The sequence below is a fragment of the Saimiri boliviensis genome, chromosome 3 (genome assembly GCF_048565385.1).
Source record: "Saimiri boliviensis isolate mSaiBol1 chromosome 3, mSaiBol1.pri, whole genome shotgun sequence".
NCBI classification, from domain to species: Eukaryota; Metazoa; Chordata; class Mammalia; order Primates; family Cebidae; genus Saimiri; species Saimiri boliviensis.
Genome location: NC_133451.1, coordinates 69654060 through 69672417, shown reverse-complemented (window position 1 = coordinate 69672417; position 18358 = coordinate 69654060). Strand labels below are relative to the sequence as shown.

The 18358-nt window shown below is 38.4% G+C and overlaps 1 protein-coding gene across 10 annotated transcripts in view; it reads left to right on the top strand.

Moving 5' to 3' along the window:
- CCDC158 (coiled-coil domain containing 158) overlaps positions 1-18358 on the top strand; it is a 111712-nt gene that overhangs the window by 30304 nt on the left and 63050 nt on the right. For all 10 annotated transcript variants that reach the window (XM_074396303.1, XM_039468448.2, XM_074396310.1 and 7 more), the window contains 6 exons: positions 4410-4519; positions 4631-4958; positions 5302-5378; positions 6296-6406; positions 9340-9454; positions 17542-17661. In XM_074396303.1, coding sequence (XP_074252404.1) covers positions 4410-4519; positions 4631-4958; positions 5302-5378; positions 6296-6406; positions 9340-9454; positions 17542-17661 — 861 coding nt within the window. The remainder of the gene's footprint in view (positions 1-4409; positions 4520-4630; positions 4959-5301; positions 5379-6295; positions 6407-9339; positions 9455-17541; positions 17662-18358) is intronic.

The window sequence follows — 18358 nt, the reverse complement described above, 5'->3', positions numbered from 1 at the left end:
AGTGCTGGAATTACAGGCTTGAGCCACTGCGCCCAGCCACTGAAGAACATCTTTATTTCTTCCTTCATTTCATTGTTTATCCAGTCAACATTAAAGAGCCAGTTCAGTTTCCATGAAGCTGTGTGGTTCTGAGTTAGTTTCTGAATTCTGAGTGCTAACTTGATTGCACTGTGGTTGGAGAGACTGTTTGTTATGATTTCCATTCTTTTGCATTTGCTGAGGAGTGATTTACTTCCAATTATGTGGTCAGTTTTAGAGTAGGTATGATGTGGTGCTGAGAAGAATGTATATTTTGTGGATCTGGGATGGAGAGTTCTGTAAATGTCTATTAGGTTTGCTTGGTCCAGGTCTGAGTTCAAGTCTTGGATATCCTTGTTAATTTTCTGTGTCGTTGATCTTTCTAATATTGACAATGGGGTGCTAAAGTCTCCCACTATTATTGTAAGGTAGTCTAAGTCTCTTTGTACGTCATTAAAAACTTGCTTTATATATCTGGGTGCTCTTGTATTGGGTGCATATATATTTAGGATCATTAGCTCTTCTTGTTGCATTGATCCTTTTACCACATAATGTCCTTCTTTGTCTCTTTTGATCTCTGTTGGTTTAAAGTCTGTTTTATCAGGGAGGAGAATTTTGACTCTTGTTTTTTTTTGCTCTCCATTTGCTTGGTAAATTTTCCTCCATCCCTTTATTTTGAGCCTTTGTGTATCCTTGCATGTGAGATGGGTTTCCTAGATAAAGCACACCAATGAGTTTTGGCTTTTTATCCAATTTGCCAGTCTGTGTCTTTTGATTGGGGCAATTAGTCCATTTACATTTAGGGTTAATATTGTTATGTATGAATTTGATCCTTCCATTTTGATGCTAGCTGGCTGTTTTGCCCGTTAGTTGATGCAGTTTCTTCATTGTGTCGATGCTCTTTGCCATTTGGTATGTTTTTGGAGTGGCTGGTACTGGTTGTTCCTTTGTATGTTTACTGCTTCTTTCAGGAGCTCTTGTAAAGCAGGCCTGGTGGTGATGAAATCTCTGACTAATTGCCTGTTTGTAAAGAATTTTATTTCTCCTTCGCTTATGAAACTTGGTTTGGCTGGATATGAAATTCTAGGTTCAAAGTTCTTTTCTTTAAGGATGTTGAATATAGGTCTCCACTCTATTCTGGCTTGTAGGGTTTCTGCTGAGAGATCTGCTGTGAGCCTGATGGCCTTTCTTTTGTGGGTAACCCAACCTTTCTCTCTGGCTGCCGTTAGCATTTTCTCCTTCATTTCAACCCTGGTGAATCCAACGATTATGTACCTTGGGTTGCACTTCTTGAGGAATATCTTTGTGGTGTTCTCTGTATTTCTTGGACTTGAATATTGGCCTGCCTTGCTAGGTTGGGGAAGTTTTCCTGGATAATATCCTGGAGAGTGTTTTCCAGCTTGGATTCATTCTCTCCATTACATTCAGGTACACCTATCAAACATAGATTAGTTCTTTTCACATAGTCCCATAATTCTTGGAGACTTTGTTCATTCCTTTTTACCCTTTTTTCTCTAATCTTGCCTTCTCGTTTTATTTCATTGAGTTGATCTTTGACCTCTGATGTCCTTTCTTCTGCTTGGTCAATTCAGCTGTTGAAATTTATGTATGCTTCGTGAAGTTCTCATGTTGTGTTTTTCAGCTCTATCACTTCACTTATATTCCTCTCTAAGCTGTTTATTCTCATTAGCATTTCAACAAATCTTTTTTCAAGGTTCTTAGTTTCTTTGCATTGGGTTAGAACATGTTCTTTTAGCTCAGAGAAGTTTCTTATTACCCACCTTCTGAAGCCTGTTTCTGTCAATTCATCACACTCATTCTCCATCCAGCCTTGTTCCCTTGCTGGTGAGGAGTTGTGATCCCTTGTAGGAGGAGAAGCGTTCTGGTTTTGGGTGTTTTCATCCTTTTTGCTCTGGTTTCTTCCCGTCTTTGTGGATTTATCCACCTGTCATCTTTGTAGTTGTTGACTTTCAGACTGGGTCTCTGAGTGGACGTCCAGTTTGTTGATGATGAGGTTATTTCTTTCTGTTTCTTAGTTTTCCTTCTAACAGTCAGGCCCCTCTGCTGTAGGACTGCTGAGGTCCCCTCCAGGCCCGCTTGCCTGGGGATGACCTGCAGTGGCTGCAGAACAGTAAGGGTTGCTGCCAGCTGCTTCTGCTATCTTAGTCCCACAAGGATACCTGCCAGATGTCAGTCTGAGCTCTCCTTTATGAGGTGACTCTTTGGATATACAGGAGTCAGGGAACTGCATGAGGAGACAGTCTGTCCTTTATAAGAGCTCAAGTGCTGAGCTGTGAGCTCCGTTGTTCATTCAGAGCTGCTGGGCAGGTACATTTAAGTCTGCTGTGGCAGAACTCATAAATGCCCCCGCCCCCGCTTTTTTTTCCCCAGGTGTTCTGTCCTGGGAAGTTAGGGCTTTATTTATAAGTTTCTGTTGTGCTGCTGCATTTTTTCAGGGCTGCCCTGCCAGTGAGGAGGCAGCCTAGTCACAGTCTGCCTGCAGAGGCTTTGCTGAGCTGCTGTGGGCTCCGCCCAGCTGCTGTGTGAACTTCACTGCAGTCCTGTTGATATGGGTATAGTTAGAACTGCCTTGGCAATTGCGGCCAACCTCTGTACTGTGGACTCTCTCTGTAATGGCAGGCTGCCTCGGCAATGGCGGGCTGCCTCAGCAATGGCAGACTACCTTCGTAGTGGTGGACTGCCTTGATAATGGCAGCTGCCCCTCCCCCACAGAGCTGGACCATTGGGGTTCAGCTGTGCTTGCTGTGAAACTCTCAATCCAGAGTGTTGCTGATTGCAGTTTTTTTGTTGGGTTGGGACCAGTGAGACTGATCTGGCTCCCTGCCTCAGACTTTTTTTTTTTTTTTTTTTCAGTTGAATGGGTAACTCTGTCTCCCAGGCATTCCAGTTGCCTGTTGATAAGGCACTGGGATCTGTGTGATTTCCTGTGTGGTGCCCCACTGCACTGGCTGAAACAGCTGCATGGAGATTCCTGGCGCTTTCTTGCCCAGGAATCTCCTGGCCTGGCTCCCTGTTTCAGTTTCCTTTTTATCAGTTGAATGGGTGACTCTGTATCCCAGGAGCTCCAATCGCCAGCTAAAACGGTGCCTGGACCCATGTATTTTGTGTGGAGACCTGCTGTACCAGCTGAAACAGCCATGCTGGTGACCCATGGGGCTCCTCCACCTGGGAGTCTCCTGGTCTGTGGGCAATAAAAACCCATCTGGAAATGCGGCATCCACTCAGCCTTTGCGCCATCACTGGGAGCTGCAATCCTGAGCTGATCCTAATCGGCCATCTGGGATCCTCCCCCTGAATTTTTGTTTTTTAATTCACCGTGCTAGGGACTCAGTAGACCTGTTGGTCTGTAGATGTGTGTCTTTCAGTTTGGAGAAATTCAGTTGCATTTTTTTCTTTGGCAGTTTCCTTTCTTCTGTTTTTTCAGTTCTGTCTTTCCAAAGTGCCTGTTAGAAACATATTTTCACCTCGGTTAAATCTCTAAATCTCTTACATTTTCTTTCAAAAATTTGTCTACTTTTTCTACCTTTGGAGGACACTTCTTGACTTGCAACATTTTATTGAATTGAACTTTTTTGTTTGCAACCATATTTTTAATTTCCATGACCCCTTCTCCTCTGATCAGTTCTTTGCTGTAGCGTTTTATCCTTGCTTTATGCTGATAATGTCTCGAATTTCTCTGAAAATACACGTTTTTGAAGTGTTCTTCCACTCTTTGCATTATCTTTCTTTGTTTCCTCTGGTTCTTTTTTTTATTACTTCGGTATTTTTCCTCAAGTTTTCACTGGTTTTTGGTTTTCTGTTCATATTCAGGCTGATGGCAAACTTTCTATTCATGGGCAGAACTTGATGGCTTTGTTTTGGGAGGAGTAGGTACAACATCAACTATAATATCAGACCATCTTCTATTCTGGGAGATCCCTCGGTGCCTGATTTTAGAAATCTTTTTATATTTCTCTATAGTTGGACACCTGGAGTTTTGGGTGGTGGTATCTGCTGCCAGGTATTTTAAGTGGGTAGGACATAGGGATTAATTTTTCTATGTATAGAATGTCAACTAATTCCCGTGTTTTCATATAAATAACTTATTTCTATCTCCATGTTAAGCTGGAATTCGGATTTGTTTTAGAAGCAGTGTTTTGCTTGTAAAGTAGAGAATGGATTAAAAGAGGTCAAGCTTAAGACAGGGAGACTAAGGTATTCTAGTGATCTGAGTGAGAAATTATTAATTAGGCTTTGAACTACAGCAGTGAGGGAAGGAAGTAGACATAAAAATATCTTAAAAATATATATAGATTTTTGGAAGTTACTAGCTATAAGGAAATGTGTTCCTCTAATGAAGATTGATTTGGATGGCTTTTTTTTTTTTTCAGAGCAATGAATTGCATGAGAAACAAAAATTTTATTTGAGGCAGTCAGTCATTGATTTGCAAACAAAACTTCAGGAGATGCAAATGGAGAGAGATGCTATGGCTGACATCAGGTTGGGATTTGTTATATGAAATTATTTTAAAGTTTTACTCTTTGTAGTAGAAGTACTTGTGTGAATATGAGTTTTATCGATAATATTTATTTTCTTTCATTCATTTCATAGACGAAGGGAGAATCAGTCCCAGGAGGATTTAAGAAATCAGCTTCAAAATACAGTTCATGAACTTGAAGCTGCCAAATGCCTTAAGGAAGACATGCTGAAAGATAGCAACACACAGATAGAGCAACTACGAAAAATGATGCTTAGTCATGAGGGAGTGCTTCAAGAAATCCGGTCAATCCTAGTTGACTTTGAAGAAGCCTCAGGCAAAAAAATATATGAACATGACAGCATGTCTACTCTGCACTTCCGCAGCTTGGGTTCAGCTATTAGTAAAATCCTAAGAGAATTAGACACAGAGATTTCTTATCTTAAAGGGAGGATATTTCCAGTAAGTGGTGAGAACACTACTTTATTTTATATTAAAATGCATTAAGAGAATAACATTAGATGTATAATATTTTTAAATCTTAAAAGTAAGCCAAGTTCTCATTTTTCTGAAATAACAGAAGTTAATTTCACAGTAATCTCTCATGATAGGATCTAGCTTGATTTACCTGTATAGCTTCATGAGAGTATAGACAAAGTAAAATATCTAATAAAATATAGGGATAGAATGTATCTGATTTTATAATTCTATCTGTATTCAAAGCATTCCTTTAGTTGAAAATCTCTAGATTTTCCAAGTGTCATATTTACCAGTAACTAAATCAGTGTCTCTTTTTAAAAACCAGGTAGAGGATCAACTTGAAGCACTGAAATCTGAATCACAGAACAAAATAGAGCTACTACTACAACAACATCAAGATAGGTAGGTTTCTGACTGAGGTGTGGAAAAGCATAGTGAAACTAAACCACAGTTTTGTTGTGTTTCAGCCACTATTCCAAAATCTAAACAGCTCTGAAACACATAAGTTTTTTTTCATAAGTTTATGGGAAACTCATGTTAAAATTTCGTTTTCCCGACCCTTGTTAAAATGGTAAGGAAGACTTTATTTGAGATGATTCCAATAGGAGTATTGCTATAGGAGAGAGAGATTGAGGTCAGCTTCCAATACAAGGCCAAATGGGGATTTATAGCCAAGGGGCAGGTTGAGGGAATCTGTGGATGGAAAATTACTAAGAAAAGGCATTAAGAGTAGGGGGATTCTTGCTAAAGGCAGGCCAAGGGCTTAGATATCAAGGGCAGAGGATGAAGAATTTGATCAGATATAGAGGGTAGGAGGACTAAACTGACGGGAAGATTCTTGCTAAGTATGAGCTAGGCAGGCCAAAGGTTGAGGCCTAGTTGAAAAGAGGCCTCAAAAGACAGACTAAAGTTTGGTGAAAGAGAGTTTTTGTCACTCATTTGTTGGAATAACCTGACCAGAGCTAATGTAAACCATTTTATAGTCTATGATTTAGTGTAAATATTTACAAATTGTTGCATTCATAATATGTTTGATTAATGAGACACTTCCCTAGATCTCACTGGGGGTGTCATATAGTACTTGCAATTTATCACCATTGTAAAATCAAAAAAATTCTGAATTCCAAAACTGGCTGGCTCCCAAAAGGTTTGGATAAAGGATTTTGGACCTGTTGTAGACACTTGTTATTAAAAGAGTAACATATACAAAAGCAAAGCAAAATACTAAATTTGAGAGTATTGAAAATCATTATTTTAAAAATAATTCATAGTCTGGAATATCTTCTGTATCAAATAACAATCACCACATTCTTTTATAGGATTGAACAGTTAATAAGTGAACATGAAGTTGAAGTAACAGGACTTACTGAGAAAGCCAGCAGTGCTCGAAGCCAAGCCAATAGTATCCAGAGTCAAATGGAAATCATTCAGTATGTGGTTTGAAACTGTTGGTTATTCATCTTCATTTTAGAGATATTATTTTCATTAACTTTCTGTTCTATAATCTTTTATAATTTGCTTAGTAAGATTTCATAAGAAAGTAAAACTTTTTTTCTAACATTTAAATGAACAGGAAATATTATTTAACATAGATAATATTATCTGACCATATAAGAAGTATTTTTGCAAGTATCTGAGGCTCCTGGGATTGGCTGTTTTAAGTATTTGTATAAGTCCATTCTTACACTGCTATAAAGAACTACCTGACACTGGGTAATTTATGAAGTAAAGAAGTTTAATTGACTCACAGTTCCATCAGCCTAACAGGAGTCATGACTGGGAGGCCTCAGGAAACTTAGAATTATAACAGGCAAAAGGGAAATAAGCACATCTTACCATGGCAGAGCAAGAGAGAGAATGTGGGGATGTGTCACACTTTTAAACCATCAGATCTTGTGAGAACTCACTATCACAAGAAGAGCATGGAAGAAATCTGCCTCCATGATCCAGTTACCTCCCACCATGGCCCTCCCCTGACACATGGCAATTACAGTTCAACATGAAATTTGAGTGGGGACACAGAGCCAAGTTGTTATCATTTCCACCACGGGCCCCTCCCAAATATCGTGTTCTTCTCAAATTTTAAAATACAGTTATCCCTTCTCAACAGTCCCCAGCCTTAACTCATTTCAGCATTAACTCAAAAGTCCACAGTCCGAAGTCTCATCTGAGACAAGGTAAGTTCCTTCCACCGATGAGCTGTAAATTAAAAAACAATTTTGTTACTTCCAAGATACAATTGGGTTACAGGCATTGGGTAAATGCTTCTATTACAAATGGAAAAAATTGGCCAAAACAGAGGGGCTACAGGTCCCATGCAAGTCCAAAATCCACTGGGGCACTCCTTAAATCATTAAACTCTAAAATAATCTCCTTTGACTCCATGTCTCACATCCAGGGCACACTGATGCAAGGGGTGGGCTCCCAAGGCCTCGGCAGCTCTGTCCCTGTGGCTTTGCACAGTACAGCCTCCGTGGCTGCTTTCACAGGCTGACATTGAGTGCCTGCAGCTTTTCCACATATACAGTGCTAGCTGTCTGTGGATCTACCATTCTGGGGTCTGGAGGATAGTGGCCCTCTTCTCACAGCTCCACTAGGCAGTGCCCCAGTGGGGACTCTGTGTGGGATTTCCATCCCCACATTCCCCTCTGCACTACTGTAGTAGAGGCTTTCTATGAGGGCTGTACCCCTGTAGCAGACTTCTGCCTGGACACCCAGGCATTTCTATACATGCTCTGAAATCTAGGCAGAGGTTTCCAAACCTCAACTCTTGCTTTCTGTGCACCTTCAGGCCCAACACCATATGAAAGCTGCCAAGCCTTGGGGCTTGCACCCTCTGATGCAGTGGCCCAAGCTGTACCTTGGCCCCTTTTAGCCATGGCTGGAGCTGGAGGAGCTGGGACATAGGACGCTATGTACCGAGGATGCACAGAGCAGTTGGGAGGGCCCTGGCTCACAAAACCATTTTTTCCTCCTAGGCCACTGGGCCTGTGATAGGAGGGTCTGCCTGAAGATCTCTGACATGCCCTGGAGACATTTTCCCCATTGTCTTGCAGCTCCTCCTTACTTATGCAAATTTCTGCAGCCCACAGCTTGAATTTCTCCCCAGAAAATGGGTTTTTCTTTTCCACCACATGGTCAGGCTGCAAATTTTTCTAATTTTTACAATATGCTTTCCTTTTAAACATAAGTTCCAACTTCAGACCATCTCTTTATGAATACATGTGACTGTATGCTTTCAGAAACAGCTAGGTGACATCTTGATGCTGCTTAGAAATTTCTTCTTCCAGATACCCTGAATTATCTCTCTCAAGATCAAAGTTCCACAGATCTTTTGAATAGGGGCAAAATCTGTCAGTCTCTTTACTAAAGCATAGTGAGAGTGATCTTTACTCCAGTTCCCAAGAAGTTCCTCATCTCCATCTGAGACCACCTCAGCCTGGACTCATTGTCCATATCACGATCAGCATTTTGGTCACAACCTTTTAACAAGTCTCTAGGAAGTTTCAAACTTTCCCTCATCTTCCTGTCTTCTCCTGATCCCTCCAAACTGTTCCAACCTCTACTTGTTACCTATTTCCAAAGTCACTTCCACATTTTCAGGTATTTTTATAACAATGCCCCCACTCTCCTGGTACTAGTTTTCTGTATTAATCTGTTCTTATGTTACAATAAAGAACTACCTGAGACTGGGTAATTTATGAAGAAAAGAAGTTTAATTGACTCACAGGTCCACAGGCTTAACAGAGATCATGACCAGGAGGCCTCAGGAAGCTAACAATCAGAAGGCAAAGGGAAAGCAAGCACATATTACCATGGCGGAGCAGGAATGGGGAAAGTGCTCTACTTTTAAACCATCACGTTGTGAAAACTCACTATCATGAAAACAGCATGGAGGAAATCTGCCCCCACAATCCAATCACCTCCCACCAGGTCCCACCCCTGACATGTGGGGATTACAAGTCGACATGAGATTTGGGTGGGAACACAGAGCCAAACCATATCAGTGTGCATGTGTGTGTGTATAATATATATGAATGTATAGCAATAAAATATATGCATATGCATAGAAATAATTTTGAGTTGTATGTTAAAATTTTTTATATGGACATTTTCTATCATATACAAAAGTAGAGAGAAAATACTGTAATGCACTCCTATACAGGTGTCACCCAGCTTCGGTGGTTAACAATGTATTTGAGCTGATGCTTTTGAGAGTCAATTTTGGAAAATAAAAGACTATTGACTTAATAATGCCATATAAAATAACTAGTGGTAGTGTCAAAAGGCTAGAATACTCTTAGGTGTTACACTTATTTTTACTTTTCTATGTGCATTTATTCCCCTTATAAACTATTCTTAGAGAGCAAGCAAGAAACCAAAATTCCATGTATATGCGTCAGCTCAGCGATCTGGAATCTACTGTTTCTCAGCTACGTTCTGAATTAAGGGAAGCCAAAAGAACGTATGAAGATAAGGTGAGTTTGGGTTTTACTGCTTTGCTTCTAGGGACTGTAATATCCAGAGATGATATTATATTATTAATAGTTTATTTGAAAATAAGGAATCAAAGTAATTTAAAATTAAAAGCAGTTTATAAAGTGGAGTCAGAGGATGCCATATTATATTTTAAGCTATAAACAATTTTTATTTAAATTATATACTCTGATTCATTCTTAACAAAACATTTTTTGCATAGTTTAAGTTTCTAAAAAATAAATTAAAAAATAAGACCATCTTAATTATTTTTACTTAGTTTACCTTTAGCAAATACTTCCATACCAGCCAATCTTCCTCCTACTACTCAATATTTTGGGCACCTACTTCCTCTCTTACTTCAACTCCTAACTCTTAATCATTGTGAAGCTAGCAAACTGAATTAACTTTAATTAAATAAATTAATTACATAAAAATTAGGAAGATAAGTCTTCATCTCTCATCATCATATAATTCCTTTTAAAACCACATTAATAAATATTTGATATTCTGTTGTTTTGTTTCTTTCACATTCCATAGCTAAAGAGAAGCTATTCAATATCAGTGTCATCTATTTATCCAGAGCTTAAGTTTTTGTTCATTTTAACCATTTGTAAAACAGTAAGACCCTAAAAAACAAGGAGCTGCCATTAAGACGAGTGGTGTTCTTCATTCCCTATGAGAAGGGTGATCACCCAAGGCTGCTTGCCTGAGACAGTCTCAGTTTATACCTACTAGCCAGTGTCCTATTTTATGAATGCTACTGCTCATCTCCATAGTGTCCCATTTGGAAGATAAAGTCTACATTTAGTCTTCCTACCTATAAGAGACCCTTAGCCATGCAGAAACAATTTAGATACAGTTCTGTCACTTGTAGTCAGTTTATCACACCTTAGCGATTTGGAGCAGTAGGTTGGAAATAAGGAAGCTGCCAGATTCCCTTTATAAAATGAAACCAATTCTATAGGGTAACAGTACATGGGGGAAAGCTCCAAATGGGAAGAATTACATATCGCAGCACAAATTCTTCCAGACATTTGCCCTTCTTTGGGCAACCCCTCATTTTATTTACATCTATCAGTCCAGCTGTCCATGGGAGGGGGCTGTTTTCCTTGGTTCAAGCATGGAAATAAGCCCTCAGTCTTTAATCACAGCGAAGATAAGGATGAAATTTATACATGACTTTACTAAAGTGTAAGCCATAGAGAATAATATGAAAGCGTATAATCTTAGTTATAGATGTGGGTCCTTTACAGCAGTGTCTTCCAAGTATTTTCCGTTATGACAGTGAGAAATACAGTTCATCTTACGATCCAATACACACATGTAACTGAAGCAAGATTCACAAAACAATATTTACCCCTATTACATGTGATGCTGGCTGTTTTCTCTTCTCTTCAGATGCTGATTTGAAGCTTACTAAATTGATTTCATGATTCACTGGTGAGTTGCAGTTTGAATAACACTGCCTCCTTTTGTAAACCTCCTTGCACAGCCCTTAACCTAAATCCGTGTGGCAATGTTATTTCAAGCACTGCCACCTCTGGGCAACATTGAGGGACTTTAGACTGCTTAAAGGGTGCACTCAACAAACAAAAGGTCAGAGAGGAACATACGTGCGTCTCTCTGCCTTTCTGAAGCCTGCTTTTTGTGTTCTAGCTTCTTTTCTCAGGACAAGCTTTTCCCCTGATGATTGATAGCAGGAATGTCTACCCCAGTCTGGGCAGATGAAGCCTATACAAAGGGTCATGACCACACCCTGCAGACAACAGCAGGAGGGGCTGATTTGAGTACACCATGGGGTGGGAAGATACTTTATCACTTGGGTCTAGTGGAGTTAAGCACTCTGGCAGAAGTGAGAGCTGACAATCTGACAGTGAGAGAGGAGATAGGAGAGCTGTTATGTTATAGTCCAATATAATAATGCATATTCATGAATAATCACTCACATCATTTTGGAAAGATTAAGTACTCATTGTCTATTGACAAACTTTTTGAAAAGCTGCAGAGTACTAAATAAAGCTCAACTCACCTGTGGTTTCTTACATAATTGGTAACTGCTGTAGCTTTCCATTATACGGTTGTTTGGAAAAATTATCCTTTCAGAAGCCTCACCCATTATTTGCTAATTTGTATTTGGTCCAATATATAGTATCATGCTGATTTGGACATATTGGGAAAATTTTTCACAAACACTGAAATATCCATCTAAAGCATATAAAAAAATTTCTAAGTTTCTATACGCATTTAAATGTTAGGCATTGTAGAAGCATAAGATCCAGATGAATGACTGAAAGCTTTTTACATGATGTTTTGGGGTCATATAGATACAAACATGATATTAAGATCATTCTCTTATTTTGTGCTAATGTAGATAGTGGCTCAGCAAGAATTTTGACAGTCTTAAATAATAAACAGCTAATGGAAATAAGGAGGGCATATCAGTTTCATTAGTTTTAATAAATCACTGAGATTTATAATACACCATAGTGACCCTAAATAGAGTTGGCACCTAGCTGATGGTTAACTAGACTGTCTCAATGGTAACTCCCTTTGGTTTGGTCAGGGAGCACTGAGAGATGACTGCCATGTAAATATAGCTAAGTACACTCTGGCCTGGGGTGACATTTAATACATGGTGTAGCTGAGCAAGGAAAATCAAACAAGCTAACAACAAGGATTTCACCTGGGATCATAACAAATTGTATTGTTATAAAATGTTTTCGTTATAATGAATTGAATATAAAATCTAAAAAGACAAATTGTTCTTAATTTTTTATTTTCATATGCCTTGATACTGCTAAAGCCTATAACAACCTTAACATCTATTTTTCTCTGTTGTTTCAGTGCAAATTTCAGTATATACTATTCAAATAACAACAGGGAAAAATATCAAAGGAAATAATACATAAAAGCTGTGATAAAAGTGAGATTCATGGCTGGGCACAGTAGCTTACACCTGTAATCTCAGCACTTTGGAAGGCTGAGACAGGAGGATCACTTGAGCCCAGGAATTTGAAACAAGGCTGGGCAACATAGTGGGACTCCTGTCTCTGCAAAAATTAAAACAAAAGTAAAAAATTAGTTGGGCATGGTAGCGTGCACCTCTGGTCCTAGCTACTCAACAGGCTAAGACAGGAGGAGAGCTTGAGGCTGGGAGATTGAGGCTGCAGTGGACCATGATCACACCACCTGCTTTACCCTAGGCAACAGAGTGTGACCCTGCCTAAAAAAAAAAAAAAAAAAAAAAAAAAAAAAAAAAAAAAAAAGGCGACATTTGTGTGAAAGAAAACTCATAAAAATGTGTTGATATTAAACATCAGCATGTTTTTTGAGGGGCAGTATTAGTATTTTCTCCTGAGGTCAGATTTCGTCATTTTAAAAGGTGTTTTTATTTCACAAAATTGATGACATGACAGGTCTAAGCAAAACTTTTCCAACTAGAATGTATAAATTAAGAGAAAACTTGTTTAGGAGGTTAATATTTCTCTTCAGTTTAACACAATTATTTTATATTGATGAACATAGAAATTGTACTTCAAAGACAATTTGAGATGTAGCTTTTGTAGTTTACAAAAGTGTTTTACTGTAATGCTGTTTTCTACTCTTCTTTTTCCATTTTAGGAGAAACTCCAGAATCCCCCTTTACGAATTTGGACCAGTAGAAGCTGTCACTATTGGCTCTGTAGATTTGGTTTTAGTCTTAACTTTCGCTTTTTGACAACAAAAATATCTCACGATCTTGATTCTATGTTTATTTTTACTACTTTGAAAGCGGTTGGGGCTGAACTTTGTACTAAAAAAGTAATGATTTAGTAGCACTGCCTGGAGCTATATCTGTGCAGGAAGATTCTGTGCAAACCTCTTTGCATAGTTCTGCCAATGCACCGCCATGCCGGCCTGCAGCATCCCTTATTATCCCATAACTGTGTCTTTTTGAGCACAGGAAAACAGAAACCACCACCATCAACAGACAAACCAAACCTCATATGATTTGATATGATTGGTAATATCTCTAAAATTGGTGTGAGATTAGAAGGAAATGCGAATACCCATTTGTCCAGTGATCCAAACCAAAAAGTGGATTCATAGACGGTGAAAGGGAAAACCAGTGCTGCTACATAAAAAGAAAAGAAAAAGAAAAAATCTTTAATACCTCTCAGATGTCAGTATTTATTCTGGATATTTTAAAAGGCTTTTCTTTAGAGTGTTTTTTACAGCTGTTTATATCAGCTCACCTGCTACTTCAATGGTTTTCCCTTTCACTCCCCATTTATCTTTTTGATTGATTAATATACATGTTTTTACTCTAAAAAGTGAAAGGTAAAAGCAGAGCTATAGCAGCTGAGTCAGTACTGACAACTATAAAACGCTCCCGCAGGGGGCTGGGGGAACTTCTTATACCAAGTAAACAGATGGAAAGATAAGATTTGGTTCTTTTCTTTTTCTTTCTTTCCTTCTTTTTTTTTTTTTTTTTTTTTTTTTTTTTAAGTGAAAGCAGACAAAAGAGCAAATCTTAATTTAAGCTTTTACAGCACATACACAAATTCTTTTCTTTGCTCAAGCATAGAAATGGTTTATGCCAAGCTAGGAGTAGAAAACATTTGCTTTAGTCATATGATTAATTCAAATTGAAAATGTTCTTCTTAAATTTGGAGCTCAAAAGACAGATAGAAAATAAATTATTTCAGCTTTATTAATACTGTTCTCATGAAAAATATTGGAATTGAGAGGAACATGAGAGATCATCTAGAATACTCTTTCCAATTATAGATGAAAAAAATGGAATCACAGAGAAGTTATGTGACAGAAACTAGACCAGAACTTCAGGTGTTTGGCTCTTTGCCTGAACATATTGCCTCTTGGATCATGTTCATGTACCCATTCCTTGCCAGGCAATGTGTAACAGTAAAAGCTTGTGGTTCTTCCCCTTACTGTATATACTAAGTGTGTACTGATTTAGTCTTTCCTAATAATAAAAGTGAAGAGATTTTATCAATTGATATTCTTCATTCATTTTTCTTAGGAAGTTACCTTTGTTACAGAGGTTGAATTTTTATGGGGCCTTTTTATTTCTTTTCCTATATGTGCCCTAAAAGGAGAGCACAAGAAGTACTTTTTTTTTTTCTTTTAAGAGAAAGTGTTTCACTGTGTTGCCTAGCTTGGAATGCAATGGCATGATCATGACTCACTATAGCCTCAAACACCCGGGCTCAAGCAATCTTCCCACCTCAGCCTCCTTACTAGCCAAAACTACAGGCATGAACCACCATACCCGGCTAATTTTATTTTTATTTTTGTAGAGATATGGGGTCCTGCCCAGGCTGGTCTCAAACTCCTGGCCTCAAGTGACCCTCCCACCTCCCAGCCTCCTGTAAGGTGTTTCTTTATTGGATTATTAGAGTCTAGGAATATATTTCAAACAGTAACCTTATATTTTATGTGTACCTAATTCTTGTTACATACCTTTTATACATAGCATAGAGCCAAATACAAAATCACTTTAGGAATATAGCCAATATAAATATTAAATCTATATCCTGATTTCTATAGGTAAATGGGAAACTGATAGTCCTATGTTATTACTTTTCTATTCATATATATACAGATGTGTGTGTGTATATATATATATATATATATACATAAAACATCTATTATGATTATTATTAAAGAGAGACGTGTATATGTATGTATAGGTAATATAATTCAATATGTGTTGAATTAATAAGTAAAGATCTTTAAAAATAAATAATAGTAAAACTAGAAAGTTGTCAAGAAGTTAGTCATATGTTCTCTAGTTAGGAAAGTTTTTTTGTTTTGTTTTGTTTTTTGTTTTGAGACGGAATCTCACTCTGTCTCTAGGCTGGAGTGCAATGGCGTGATCTTGGATCACTGTAGCCTCCACTTCCCAGTTTCAAACCATTCTCCTGCCTCAGCCTCCTGAGTAGCTGGGACTACAGGCAGGTGCCACCACGCCGAGCTAATTTTTGTATTTTTAGTACAGACAGGGTTTCACTATATTGGGCCATATGGTCTTGACCTCTTGACCTCGTGATCTGCCCGCCTCAGCCTTCCAAAGTGCTGGGATTACAGGCGTGAACCAACTAGCCTGGCCGTTAGGAAACTTTTATCATAGTATATCATCCAAACCAGGTTTTATTATTGACAATAGATTGGAAACCTACTGAATAGACACCTTAGAGCTAAGAAGGAATATGTAGCATTTATGTAGACATGAAAAATTTCCTATTACTAGATAGGAAAGTAGATAATGAAATAGTACTGTAGATACATAGTTAAAGATTACCTATCACCATATAACTAAGTATCAACATGCCCTCATTGTTTTAATATCTTATTATGATATCATGATATTTTGTGATTCAGCTGAAATCTAAACCCTTAGTTTCCACAGTCAGAGATCCTAGCCTCTTGGCATACACTAAACTAGACATTAAGAACTATAGAAATGCTATTAACAGTGATGCACTTTATGGCATGTGTCCTAGAAATGCATTTTCAAACACATCAAACAGCTGCCTTGTCAGAGAAAAATGCACATTAACATTCTCTAAAATTGATACTCTTATTCCCATTTTATATTAATAGTTGAAGAAAATGGGGGTTAGAAAAATGGGGGTTAGAAAAATGGGGGTTATACAAGTTGTCTGACTATAAATATATATAAATTTGTTCTTTAAAAATGTAGTGACTATAAAATGACAATAGCTAATAACTTGTTACCATTCATTCTTTTTTTTTTTTTTTTTGAGATGGAGTTTCGCTCTTGTTACCCAGGCTGGAGTGCAGTGGCGCGATCTCGGCTCACCGCAACCTCCGCCTCCTGGGTTCAAGCAATTCTCCTGCCTCAGCCTCCTGAGCTGGGATTACAGGCAGGCGCCGCCACACCCAGCTAATTTTTGTATTTTTAGTAGAGACGGGGTTTCACCAAGTTGACCAGGATGGTCTCGATCTCTTGACCTCGTGATCCACCCGCCTCGGCCTCCCAAAGTGCTACAGGCCTGAGCCACCGCGCCCGGCCCTCATTCTTTTATATTCAATGCCTTTTATTACTGAAACTTTGATAATCATTCTGAAACAAAATAGTTCTTCTAAGTATAATAGAGTTTATTTGTGTAGGCTCTGCAGCATGTTATTTATGTCATATCAAGCTTCCTTTTTATGAAACAGGGTTTTGCTCTGTCACCCAGGCTGGAGTGCCATGACATAATCACGGCACACTGCAGCTTTAACCTCCCAGGCTCAAGCAGTCCTCCCACCGCAGCCTCCTGAGTAGCTGGGACCCCAGCTGTGCACCACCATGCCCAGCTAATCTTTAAAAAAAATTTTTTTTGTAGATATGGTATCTCCCTATGTTGCCAAGGCTGGTCTCGAACTCCTGAACTCAAGGGATCCTCCTGCCATGGCCTCCCAAAGGATTATAGGCATGGAGCACTGTGCCCAGCCCTCAAGTTTTCTTAAAAACCAAATTATAGAACATATCTTTACAGTATATAAATCTTGAATAGTATGAAAACAGGAGACAGATGTGTAACAGGCAATGCCCAAATCCAGCAGTACTAAATATTTCATTTTGTCTAATTTCCCTGGCTAAATTAAACATAGATTTTCTTTAATTAAAAAAAAAAAAAAGCTTTACAAAACATGTCACGATAAATTTTTTTGTGTGTGTGACAGAGTTTCACTCTTGTCACCCAGGCTGCAGTACAATGGCATGATCTTGGCTGACTGCAACTTCCACCTCCCGGGTTCAGTCGATTCTCCTGTTTCAGCCTCCCAAGTAGCTGGGATTACAGGTGCCCACCACCATGCATGGATAATTTTTATATTTTTGGTAGAGATGAGGTTTCACCATATTGTCCAGGCTGATTGCAAACTCCTGACCTCAGGTGATCCACCCACCTCGGCCTCCCAAAGTGCTGGGATTACAGTTGTGAGCAACTGTACCCAGCCTCACAATACACTTTTTTGTTCTCAAAATAATGCCATTTGCCTTCCAAAGTCTATATTTATTTTATATTTCCTACTGTCATAATCAGACTCTGTTCAATTTGTACTTGCCTTTCAGATAGAAGACCTGGAAAAGCAGTTAGTCCTTGCCAACTCAGAGCTAACTGAAGCCCGGACAGAGCGTGATCAATTCAGTCAGGAATCTGGAAATTTGGATGATCAGCTTCAAAAACTGTTGGTAAGGTCATGCTCTAAAATATGAATAAGACTAATTCTGGAAATTTTTTCACCAAAATATTTCACAAAATTGGTTTCCTTTATAAAATTACAAATGTACAAAATATTTGTGTATATATGCAATAGATTGTTTTAGGCACAATTCAAGTTTTGCATATAAAATATAATATTCTGTAAACTTTATTTTTTACTTAAGCAGAGCTGTTACAGTATTAGGTGAAGGTGATCATGAAACATCCATAGTCTTTCAAGTAGATGCCATATTTCATTAAATTAAAGTAGTGTTACACGTTCATTTTAAGGCCAAATTACATTCAAAACATATACAAATTGTTTATATAGAAATTTTGAATAGATGGTTAGGTGAAGTTGCTTTAAGAGAAAACAATAAGATTGTGGTCATAATGAAGCAACTCTGTTCTCTTTTAGAGGAATTATAGGATGAGAAATTTAGGAAAGGAAATGTTTGGAGCCCCCTTTTGTGGTATGAATGGTATAGTAGAATGAATTTCTCGGCTTACCAAACCCCATTCCAAGGGGTGCTCTTTGCTGGTAAAACCATCCTTTTCAGGCTGACAAGGGTTTGATGAGCTGAGGTAAGGATGGAACTGACAGCTATGTAGAGAAGCTCTTAACCTTGGTGTAATTCTTCAGTTCTTTACCTAACATTTGCATGTTTCTCAGTGTTCTCCTGTCTA